The 11721-nt window shown below is 39.5% G+C and overlaps 1 protein-coding gene across 1 annotated transcript; it reads right to left on the bottom strand.

Annotated features, from left to right (window-relative positions):
• Positions 1–5340: 5340 nt before the first annotated feature.
• TIMM21 (translocase of inner mitochondrial membrane 21 homolog (yeast)) lies at positions 5341–11604 on the bottom strand. The gene is made up of 6 exons (XM_009587213.1): positions 11517–11604; positions 10202–10264; positions 10005–10102; positions 8576–8649; positions 5915–6020; positions 5341–5822 (listed from the first exon to the last, which is right to left on the bottom strand). Exons 1-6 carry the CDS (start codon positions 11602–11604, stop codon positions 5730–5732), a joined length of 522 nt encoding a protein of 173 aa, XP_009585508.1. The 3' UTR covers positions 5341–5729.
• Positions 11605–11721: the final 117 nt, after the last annotated feature.

Raw genomic sequence — 11721 nt, 5'->3', positions numbered from 1 at the left:
AGTGAGCGAGTGGCTGTGTGGTGTTTGGCGGTTAAACCACAACAGTACCACAGAAGAGATCAATGATCTCTAAACCGCGTGTCTTGCTGGACTAATCTTCACCTAACGTTGATGAAGGTGTCCCCATATATTTGCTTGCTTTAAACAGGATTTGAGAAAATAATTTTTTAAACATGGATCCCAGCTTGGTCCATAGGGACCGACAGAACTTCAGCCTCACAAGGAATATGGAAAGAAGTAACCAGTTCCCACTAGTTCTTGCTATGTTAGCAACAGCCATTTAACTTATTTTTCTGCAGCCAAACTACATACATATAAAACTTTAATACCCTTGAAATCTCATGGGGGTTAAATAATCTTGCTGGTGATAGGTATCTAGCTAGGAAGAGGACAATAAATCAAGCTATGAAATTCCTTTTTTTTCTTCACTGAAGAGATTTTACTAGAAAAAGGATTCCCAAAAGCTTTCCTCCACTGAGATTTGAAAGCATTTGAGCCTTGTATTTGTCATTTGTCCAAATTAAGAACGCTAATGTATCTCAGCCCAAGTAAACGTGGATTTCTTCTGCTACTTCTTTTATTTTGCCTTCATTTTATTAAGTATATTGTCAGCTTTTTCACAAAGCAGGAAAAGTTATTTCCTTTAGAGCTATGTCCCCCCATTCCAGAAACATAAAGAAAAATACCCTTGTATATCTGTTTAGCTAGTGAGGTGATGCAGGCAGTAAAAAAAAATCATGAGGAGCACTTTATGGACTGAGGACACATCCCGATAAACACTGCTTCTAGACATAGACAAGATGGGAAGGAGAGAAGTTGAAACGGAATATTGTGTTTTTCAGAACGTTTTGAAAGTAATGATATTTAAGGCTACATAGTTTTCTTAAAGAGACACCAGCGAAGATCTCACTACCGTTTGGCTTCCTGAACATTTTGTATGGTATGCCCATCTCTCTTACTGTTGCATTTAGCTAGCATTTTGGTAACGACTTGAAAACAAAGCATACTGGTGGAGTACACTACTTCTTGGGCACTTCAGTTATTCCACGGAAAAGGCAGCTTCAAGGGAAATACCAAACGTTCTCCTGAAATTACAGGAGAACATTCCTAGAGCTAAAAATGCCGTCCACTTATGTGGTCTTTTGCCAACAGGAGAGTAACTAGCACTGCATGGTAAAAGGCCACCTGTGTTACAATTCACCCAGGGGCACAGCCCATGTCACCGATTCTAGATATGTGAACGTCACAAGCTAATTACAGATACTGAGGACTTTTTCCCTTTTCTCTGTCGGGGTGGTGATGTTGAGGGAGGCGGCCAAGAGGAAAGGAGATATAGGGCTGCAAGTGTTCCAGCTCCCCTAGTCTGTGAGTAACTTTTAGACCTAACCGTGACAGGGTGCGTAACGCTGCTTCAGCAAAGAGGGTGACTGAAGGCACCCTGAGAGGGCTCTGTACCCCTTCCCACCAGGAAGGAGACTGACTGACTTGCTGTGTTACTTGGACTCCAACAAAATAAAAGAGCTTTAGTTAGGAATGAGCAATTAGCAGTTCCTGGAGAGAATTATAATTTGACATTTATAATGGCAATCATTTTTTTCCACCTTTTAGAAGCAAAATATTACCCTACCTCTCTAGTATTCTGCTATTTACAAAGCAGGATGATATACAAAGATGATTTACATATGATATACTCCTCCACTGCAGCTTTTTTCCAGCCTGTGAGATGTTTTGTTTGTTACGAAGTGTATGGAGGGTGCCACTACGGCTGTGTATCCTGCTGCTTTGAGCAAGCGTGCTCACCCACCTGCTTTCTTGCAACTCCACAGGAGAAAGACAAGTTGTGAAAATGACAACAGTGCACTCCATGCAAGTACAGGATGAGAAACATTTTATTTATAACCCTGTCATATTGGGGCTACCCTAACCAAAAATAAGCTTGAAAGTAATCCCGACTTGTGTCTCTGGATTCTCCAGTTTCTTGAAAAGCAGTGTATAAAACAGCGGTTTGTACTTTGCTTTTAGACAGTCATAGCATCATGGAGAAATTGTGAAGGTCAGTTGCACTGTGGACAACTCCACATCTATCTGTGCCTTTCAAATTATACTTGTGCTTCTTCCTTATTGCCAGTTTTGGTCTGCCTCCATTTTTCTCATACGGGTCTGGACTGGTTGCCAAGAATCATTAGGTTGACTTTGCTAAGACTTCTCCTGACACATGTAATTGTAGCATTTATTCCCAGCTAGCAAGCACAATATTGAGGCCTGACACAAATGCCAAAGTATGACAAGAGCACTTAGTACAAAAACTACGGTACCGACAGCTTTACAGACAACTTTAAACACTTCTATTCCGATGTCTCAAAGGGACCAAACAACCAGGGATCTGATTTCCAAATAGACAGTTCTTTCACACAACCCTTGAAATACATTATATTTCTGTGTATGTTAGGAAGTCCTTGCTACTGAAAAAAACCCCCCATAAATAAATCTGGTTGCAAATAATCAAATTCTTAGTCTGTCTTCTCAAGCTGAAGCTAAACATACACATTAACCCCAATGGCCAATTCTTGCTGTTTTACCACAAGCCTGACATAGAATTTCACATACCTTCACTGTTGGAAAAACATCATTATGTGAGGTCATCTTTTCCTTCCCAGAACGTTTCTAGTCCTGACAGTTTCTTTCTTCAGCGCAGATAAGGCTCTAAAACAAGACAAAAATAAACCTAAAGGCTGGCCTTTTTGCTGTACCTATACCATTTACTATAAAAAAATGTTTTTTACATCTTGCTTTAGGAAGTCCTCCTTTCTCCACAGTGAAGTCCACTGAAAACAAGCCACAGCTGGATTAGTAAGAAAGCAAAGCTGCGATGCAGAGTTACAGGAGAAAAACTAGCCTGTCAGTTCTGTTGTTGACATGGAGATTTACAATGGCTTTCAGGCAGCTTCATATGGTAGAAACTCACATAGGGCGGGCAAAAATAGTATTACATTTTCTAGTTTTAAACTGTGTATTTTTATATAGTCTTGCTATAAGGTAAAAAATGATTACAGGTATAGTATGGGCTTAAGGCTAGTAATCTTAGTATTAGATTATAAACTTACATAGCTTGCAAAATTTCTGAGGGGCTCTGACAAACCTGCTCCATCTTGCATTCACGACAAAACTCTTGCAGAGGTGGTTTTCAGTAACCGCCATGGTATGACACATGCTTATAGCAACTGGAGATAAGCGGTGGCAGGTGAAGGTGGTATGTAATGCTGTCAATCAGTACTGCAGCAGGTTGCAATGAAACAATGACAGCCTCAGATATTTTCTTCTTTTTTTTACTGGGTTATAAATCAATTAGGTTGGTTTGAAAATGTCTTCTGAAACAAAAGTTTTGGCAAGTGTAATGCTAGGAATTGGGAAGAGTCATAAGCACAAGTCATAAGGTGTTATTGACTCTACTGCTTTCAAGAAAATAACATGAAGACCAACGGGAGTCAATTGCTTTCGTTACTTAAAGACACTTTTCCAGATGGACATTAATGATGTCAATACCTGTAGGTAAAAATTTATCAAAGTTACTTCATGGCAATATATCAAGCACCTCAACCATTTCTCATACTTAAAACAGGGAGCCACCGACAGAGACTTCCATAGCTTTTGACCATGTGTAAAATTGTGCGCTTGTTAGTCTTGGCAAGCATGCACTGAGGGATGAAAGAAAACAGACAAATTTGTAACTCTGCTGAAACTAATGGCTATGAAATCACTTTGGTCAGTCTCAACTGACGTTCAAAGTTTTGTAAAAACCCCTTTGGCCTGCACAGTAGAAGTCAGTTATATTGTATACAGTGTAGAAACTCCAAAACGCCTTGCAGTTTAACACAGATTGACATTGGCAACTACTCTGCTCACAAACTGGGATGAATGCCTGATTCCTCTTCATTGAATACTTTCAAACAATATGAGGATCTGACTGAAGCCAATGTTGTAGTACTTAACATAAAGCAAAGTTATCCAGGTCTAACGAAGTATTACGTTTAATTGTTATGATTATGCAAATGAGATTACTAGGAGACAGATGAACAGGATGGCTAAAGTCCAGTGAAGTATTACTAAAGGTCTATATATGATATTTGTGGCACTGTACAAGGGAATATTGTATGAATTTTAGAACAGTCCAAAGGTACAATTAAATGAACTCATAATAAGGGCTGATAACTGAACACCACTGTGTGCTTAATGTAAGGATAATTAACTAGTGACTAAAAAGCTCATAACATATGATGGGTAACTACAGAAAAATGCATTAGTTGGTGTTTAGAAAGTGGTTAAATGTAAGAAGCTAAAGCTTGAAATTTTTTGGTTGGTGCTTGCCGTGGTTTAACCTGGCAGGCAGCCAAATACCACGCAGCTGCTTGCTCACTCCCCCCGCCAGTGGGGCGGGGAGAGAATCGAAAGGGTGAGAGTGAGAAAAACTCGTGGGTTGAGATAAAGACAGTTTAATAGAACAGAAAAGGGAAAATAATAATAATAATGATAGAATATACAAAATGAGTGATGCACAATGCAATTGCTCACCACCTGTGCTGACCGATAACCAAGTAGCAATTGGGACTTCCTGGATCACGCCTACCATTCATATACTGAGCATGACATCACATGGTATGGAATACCCCATTGGCCAGCTGAGCTGGCTGTCCTGATTATGTTCCCTCCCATCTTGTGTACCTAGCTCAGCCAGTAGGCATGGGAGCTGCCCTTGGACTAGGAGGGTACTTAGCAACAACTGATAACATCAGTGTGTTATCAACATTCGCCTCATACTAAATCCAAAACACAACACTAGGACGAAATTTAACCCTATCCCAGCCGAAACCAGGACAGATGGGCACGACTGAGTCCGATTATTAATACACAGGGTCATGCTTGCTATCTGCCATGTTGCAGTAAGAAAGAAATCCAGGTGAGAAATTTGGTCATGAGTTGAGCTTTTGAGTTTTGGTTAACTTATATGAATCTGATTCCCAGAAGATTTAGATTAGTTAAGTTAATGGAAAAACTGTAGGCAGTGCTGAGCAGCTACAACACTGTCATTAGTTAGCGGAGCAGCATGGCAAACATTGGAAGGGGCAGACAGTACGGCTGACCTGTATGCTATTAATATATTTAGAAGATACCAATAGTGAAGTCTTTACCTTCAGTCATTTGCCATGGATGTGTGTCTTCATAATCCATATTCTTACACGCCTTTGGGCTAGATCCCCTTTGCATCACTAAAATACATTCTTATTTTACCACCTTATCTACACAAAGGCATCCAGAATGAAAACAGTGAGTTTGTCTACACTTAAGTACCACTTTCTTTATTGCAGTGCTAGTGGGAAATCCAAGCAAAGGAAGACAAAAAGCTCCCCACCCAAACCTAAAATCTTGGAAGACTCAGTTTTGAGGTGTGTAGAAGTATCATCCAGCATTAAACTGTTTATTATGAGCCATTATTTTCCTATGTCAAAACTATTTGTCGTAAGTGATGGCCCTACTATTTTTCATTGGCTTCACTTCAAATCCTGTATCTGTCATTACGAAAGACCTTAATGGAGGTCCTGAGAGGCTACGTCCTGTAACACAACCCCAAAGCTGCAAGATACAATCAAGAATACCAAACAATTCATGTGTAGACTCGCTACACCACTATCATCCAATACTCAGTGAGATGAGGCGGCAACTTTGATCACTGGCTATCTGTTGTCTTCTATGACAATGGTTCTTCTAGGATAGGTGTCAACATCCACAAATATGTAGCGGACATCGAATCTTCCTCTCTCAGGATTCTGTAATGAAAACAATTTCAGGCTCTGTTTTTTACTTTGGTAGTTTAAATTCAAGATTAAGCTTGTCAGCTATATCAAGCAATTGTACATACCTCTTTGACTTCCACATGGACTGTTCCCCGCTTCCCTGGTTCAGAGCCCTCAATATAGAACTTCAAACGCATATGTTTCAGTCCATCCTTTACGTATTCAATGTGACTAAAAACAGCAAAAGAAAACAAAAAACCCACCCACCCAGCAAGGATACATATTATATGCTAGTTAAACTTCAAATTTTAACTTCTTCAAATTCAAACTGTGTTCAGCTCTAGGGCCCCCAACATAAGAAGGACATGGACCTGTTGGAGCAAATCCAGAGGAGGGCCACGAAGATGATCAGAGGGCTGGGGCACCTCTCCTTATGAAGACAGGCTGAGAGAGTTAGGGTTGTTCAGCCTAGAGAAGAGAAGGCTCCGGGGAGACCTTATAGCAGCCCTCCAGTACCTAAAGGGGGCCTACAAGAAAGCTGGAGAAGGACTTTTTACAAGGGCATGTAGTGATAGGACAAGGGGTAATGGCTTTAAACTGAAAGGGGGTAGATTTAGATTAGATATAAGAAAGAAATTCTTCACTATGAGGGTGGTGAGGCAGTGGAACAGGTTGCCCAGGGAAGTTGTGGATGTCCCATCCCTGGAAGTGTTCAAGGCCAGGTTGGATGGGGCTTTGAGGAACCTGGTCTAGTGGAAGGTGTCCCTGCCCATGGCAAAGGGGTTGGAACTAGATGATCTTTAAGGTCCTTTCCAACCCAAACCATTCCATGATTTAGAGGAGCTGCTTAACTATTTTGCGAGAAAGTGTATTCCGATGCAGTCCTTATTCTACATTGGGTTCCTTCTCTACTGCTCTTCCCAAGCTTCCCATACTGTGAGCATATAATGAATAGTGGAATTAGAAGAAAGAACTAATTAGCAGTTGAGTATTAACAGATGAAGTGCTTAAATGTCCTCACCCCAGTCCTCCCCTCAAAACCCAACAGTAATCCAATGGCTGAAGATTCTGGAATTTCCTTGTATTTATTCTAAAGAACACCCAGATTCAGAGCCTGACATCTAGAAAGGAGCAACCACACCACCAAGACTGCCAGGGGATTTTTAGGCACTTAAACTAAGTTACCAAGCCAAAAGACACAAAGAATGTTTTGTCAACTTAATTATTACAGTTTTACTATATGCTTTACTTATTCTGGCAATAATTTTTTTCTACTGAAGTTGTATAACGTTAGCACTGATATCAGATATCAGATCTCCAACCTAAATACTGATATTTAGACTGGAGTTAGGTTATGCTCAATAATAGTAATAGATAAATAGAAACGTCATGTCACTTTCAAGGCGACCACTTCCAGAAACTAATGGTCAAACTAGAGTTCTGGTGCCAGTTTATGTTTCCTACAGAAATTACTAACTGCTGCATGTTACCAAACTCTTGTTTCCATCAGTCATGCCCAGATACATACTATGAATTAAACTTCCAATACAGTTTAAGGTGACATGATGGGTTACAGAGAACAAGGATGAATGAAGAGCCTTACTGCATAAAATCACATTCAAGGTGTTCATACACACAAAAAAAAAAAATCTGTACTTTGATTAAGGTCATCCTTATACTGCAGACACAAACACTACAATCTCACAAAGTCCTCAGCTCAAAAATTTATTTAAAATACTGGACTTTCAAAATGATGGAAATGAAATACTAGGAAAGCTGATAGTACATTTACGTATTTACATAGTTTGTTTTACAGACAGATGCTTAAAACGTTTGGGAATATCCTTTTCATTTAACAGCTCCACTTTAAACGCTTTTTCACAGAGTCTGGTGAAAAGATAAAATTTCACCAGTAAAAATCACCTCCCTCAAGAAAAAAAATTCTCAAATTCATGGTTCAAGTCATGTATCTGGGCTTATGTGTCCCATCCTATAAGAAACCTCCTTGAATAAATTCAAGTCAAAGAACCCAATAAAGACAAAGCCCCTATGGGGTTATAGTGCAGGGAGGATTTACATTTTCTAAGAATTAGTTCTGTTGTTTCCCTCAAAAGGAGAATAATAAATAGGCACACTTACGAAAGGTTTAGGTGAGACATATTCTGTTACAGACACAGTAGAGATGTGGCCTCAAGTACCAAAAAGCAGTATAAGAAACAGGCAGTCAATACTGCATATCAGCTCGGGACAATAGTCACTGCAGTGACTACAACTTGTACAGTCAGACCCAGCCTAGCTTTAAACAGAGCAAGCTGGGTTCTTGAAAGTCTGAAAATTAGTACCTTGTGCTCTTTCTGGCCTGGTAAGAACTACTGCTTCAAAAGGAGAAAAACTCTCAAAGAACAATTTTTCAAATAACAATTTCACTCTGTTTGAGGGTTTCAGACTGTAAACTTCAGTCAGATCCCTGCTCCCAGAGCCTAGGCCTCTGTACTACTCTCTTCAGACTTGTCCTATTTTTTGGAGAAACCAGCTCTATGTTTACTGTGCTGACCATTGCTTGTTTTGAGGCACTCAGAATTGCCATTTTATATTGTATGTGCACTGTATTTAGTGGTAAGTGCCACGCAAGAGGTACTGCAAAAAACTGCTTTCGTTTTCACTCAAAAGTGACGGGGTACATCACATATAGTTCATTAATCTAGATCTAACTTGCTATGATGTGACCCAAAATGTATTTGCTGTGCAAAAACTAGTGTCTGTATAGAGCAAACACCAAAGGGCACCTGACAAGTTGTCGTCTTCCTCTTCTTGTTGCCTCCCCATAACCTTTAATGGATTCACCAAAAACACCAATTATCTACAAGAGAAAAGAGGTTTGAGTTGTCAGAAGGTACCACATTCAAACAGATATTCCAGTATCAGCTCACGCCCCTGCTGTGAATGCATTTTCTTTCAACAAAATGCCCCTTGGGAGTCTGATGTGTCAAGAACAGAAGAGTTTATGAAAGAAAACAGTGTAAGGAAAATTCCTCTGTATTTCAGTGCTTTTCTTTACAGTCACATATTAAATGTCTAAAATAAATCCTACTACTATCTTCCATTTATACTGTCCTCTGAGATTATGACATTTTAATCTCTCTTTTTACTGACTTTTTACTCTTCTTTACTGACATTTTGTGTAAAAAGGAAAAAAAAGCATGAAATATTTGCTCGTCTCCTCCAAGAGAATGTTTCAAAGTTTAAAATGCAAATGCACTCCCCTTCATGTTATCTAAAAAACACTACTGTTTAAGAAATTCAATGATTTTTTTTTTTTCCCCAGATCTATAAAGCCAGACCAAATTAACCTAGTTTTAAACTTACTTTAAACATGGTTAGATTTTTACTGTACAAGTACGGGAGAGAAGTTTTAATTCTACAAACTTTTTCCAAAGCAGTGTTAATTTTTATTCTAGTGACAACTTGTCACTTCACTTCTAAGTTATCCTCAGTGGCATCTGTGGCAACCTTGTTTGAAAGTTATTCCATGCATTTGGTTTTTTGCCTGAAGTAGAGGTTTTTAAAATCCAGTTTTAGATTGATTTTTGTTTACATCTAGCTATCTTATGTGACTGTGTGATCACATGACTGTTCGCCTTCTCTTTTCCCATTAGCCACAGGAATGCTAACCATGTTTCAAATGAAGAGTTTAAATTCCTGGATACTTATGCAGTGCTTTGCAGAATGACAGAACCCTAGTGAAGTGTCACAACAGAAAAACTGTGCTGAGGAAAGGCAGCAGGCTAGATCTACAAAACTTAAGTGGGACCAGTTGCCTCCCTGACTGGCAGAACTCCTACTACATTTAGTAGGCACTTGGGTATGTCTATAAGACTTTCTGTATGAAGACACAAACACATGCTCTGAAAGGGCAGACACTTGTTGCTGCATCAGTTATTGTGCTGTGGTACACTCACTTAACTTGGCTTTTAGCAGGCTAATTCACTCAGGCTCAGTGCTTGCATTAACTTGTCCTAATATAGGCTCCAATTTGGAACTGACCCACCTCCGGCCAGCTAAAAGCACAGGCAGATCTGCTGGTGTTTGCCTGCTAAGCACCACACAGGTCTTCCTGTGGCTTTGCTTGTGAGATTCCTTGTGCAAACTTTTGACTCAAAGAGAGACAGTAACTACTGAGAAACATAAACTTATGACTAAGGTTCAAAAACCAACCTCAGGGTGAGATCTGCATTTCTCCAAGGCATCTCCATAGATCTTACTCGGACTAGAAGAAGAGAATAGCTCTTTAAAAATCACATAGAACAAACCACCTGTAACAGAAACAACAGCAAATGGAATGAAAACTAATCAAACCAGATAGAATTAACGAAAAGTGTCTTCTGATAATGAATATAATTTTTAAAAATAACCTGTAACACCAATTCCAACAAGCACCACAATAAAATAGGTAAAGTCTCTTCCAGCTTCTTTCACTGAAATAGACAGAAAACAACGCAGGAGTTACACTCTTGGATAGTAAGAGTTGCACAGCTTTCTTATATAAATGCTCCTTTCTTAGTCTGCAGCTCAAGTAACATTTTGGCAGAAGAAAAAATTCTAACAACAGCTTCCATAATGCCTCATCACTAAAAGCAAGAGACCATGGAATGTCTCTTATGTTGTACAGGACATATTTATATCTCTATATTAAGCCTTATTATTTTCTGTTTTCCTACTATATGTTTTCAAGACTCAGAATAGCACTTATTGCTACTTTTTATGTACATGAGAGCTAGTTTTTTTAAGAACTAATGAGGTATTTAGCACTGCAGTATTCAAGCTACCATATAAACCCACAATCATTGCAATCCTTATGCAGAGAAAGGGAGAAGTAAAAATAAAAAAGCATAAGCTTATATATGGCACACATTTACTGAAAATAACTGATTTTATGAATTCTCAATCAAGTGAGCAATAAAAAGTAGGGATATTAGACCAAAATATGTCTTTTATTTATTGAGACTGTCAACTGCAGTTTATCTGATTAGTTTTTCTCTATTAGTTTTGATCTAATATACTAATAAAAGTGTCAGTATACACTCCAAAAAAAGTCATCTGAGATTCTCTGTTACAAAGTATTTTTGAGAACTTGGAAAGAGACTACTGATTTAAGTGATAAGGTGTGCCTTTCAATGAATTACAAGTTACTGAGGAAACTTTAATAAGCACTTTTCCTGCAGTCTTCTAATCAGTTGAAGATGTTTTTCATAAACCTTTTCAAAGCACTTAGAATTTCTGAGGCTAATTACATAGTAACCACTTTTCACTGAAGTGAATGAGACCAACCAAAGTGACAGCCGTCCTATAAAAAAACTAGCACCCACATGTAGAGCTTGGACAATTTTGTTGGAAGTAAACTTGTTTTAACAGCATCGAGACAGGCTGTGTGTGATAGGTTTTTCTTTTGAAAAGGGAAACGAGAAGCTACCTCATCTTATCCCTGATGTGACCTACACACTAAATCAACCAGCTGTTTTGAAGAAGCCATGTAATTTCTGTTCTGCTTGTGCAATGCATACACTGAAATGTATCACCTGCTGCAAACAACACGATGTGAAAAGAAAAGGGCTTGTTGGTTTTCTGAGAATTGTAACTTTTTTCAATTCCCGAGCTTGGGGGCTCTAAAATCTAACCGCAGCAGTAATTTTCTCCGCGCCAGCCTCTTTGAACAGTGCTCAGTATCACCAGCGACTACAGCCCGTCTTACCTCTTGGAGCAGCCGACAGCACAGTTTCTTCCCTCCGATGCCTTTGCACGGACACGCGTTTGCCATTATCGCCAGATTTTTCGGCTCTCAGCCCCCCGGCGTGCGTCCCGATACTCTGCCGGGCGGCCCGGAGCAGCGGGGCGGGCTCCCTGCGGGGGGGCTGCTGCAGCCACCTCAGGCAGG

Source organism: Fulmarus glacialis, unplaced genomic scaffold (assembly GCF_000690835.1).
Source record: "Fulmarus glacialis isolate BGI_N327 unplaced genomic scaffold, ASM69083v1 scaffold36121, whole genome shotgun sequence".
Taxonomy (NCBI): Eukaryota; Metazoa; Chordata; class Aves; order Procellariiformes; family Procellariidae; genus Fulmarus; species Fulmarus glacialis.
This window is presented reverse-complemented; position numbering and strand designations above follow the sequence as displayed.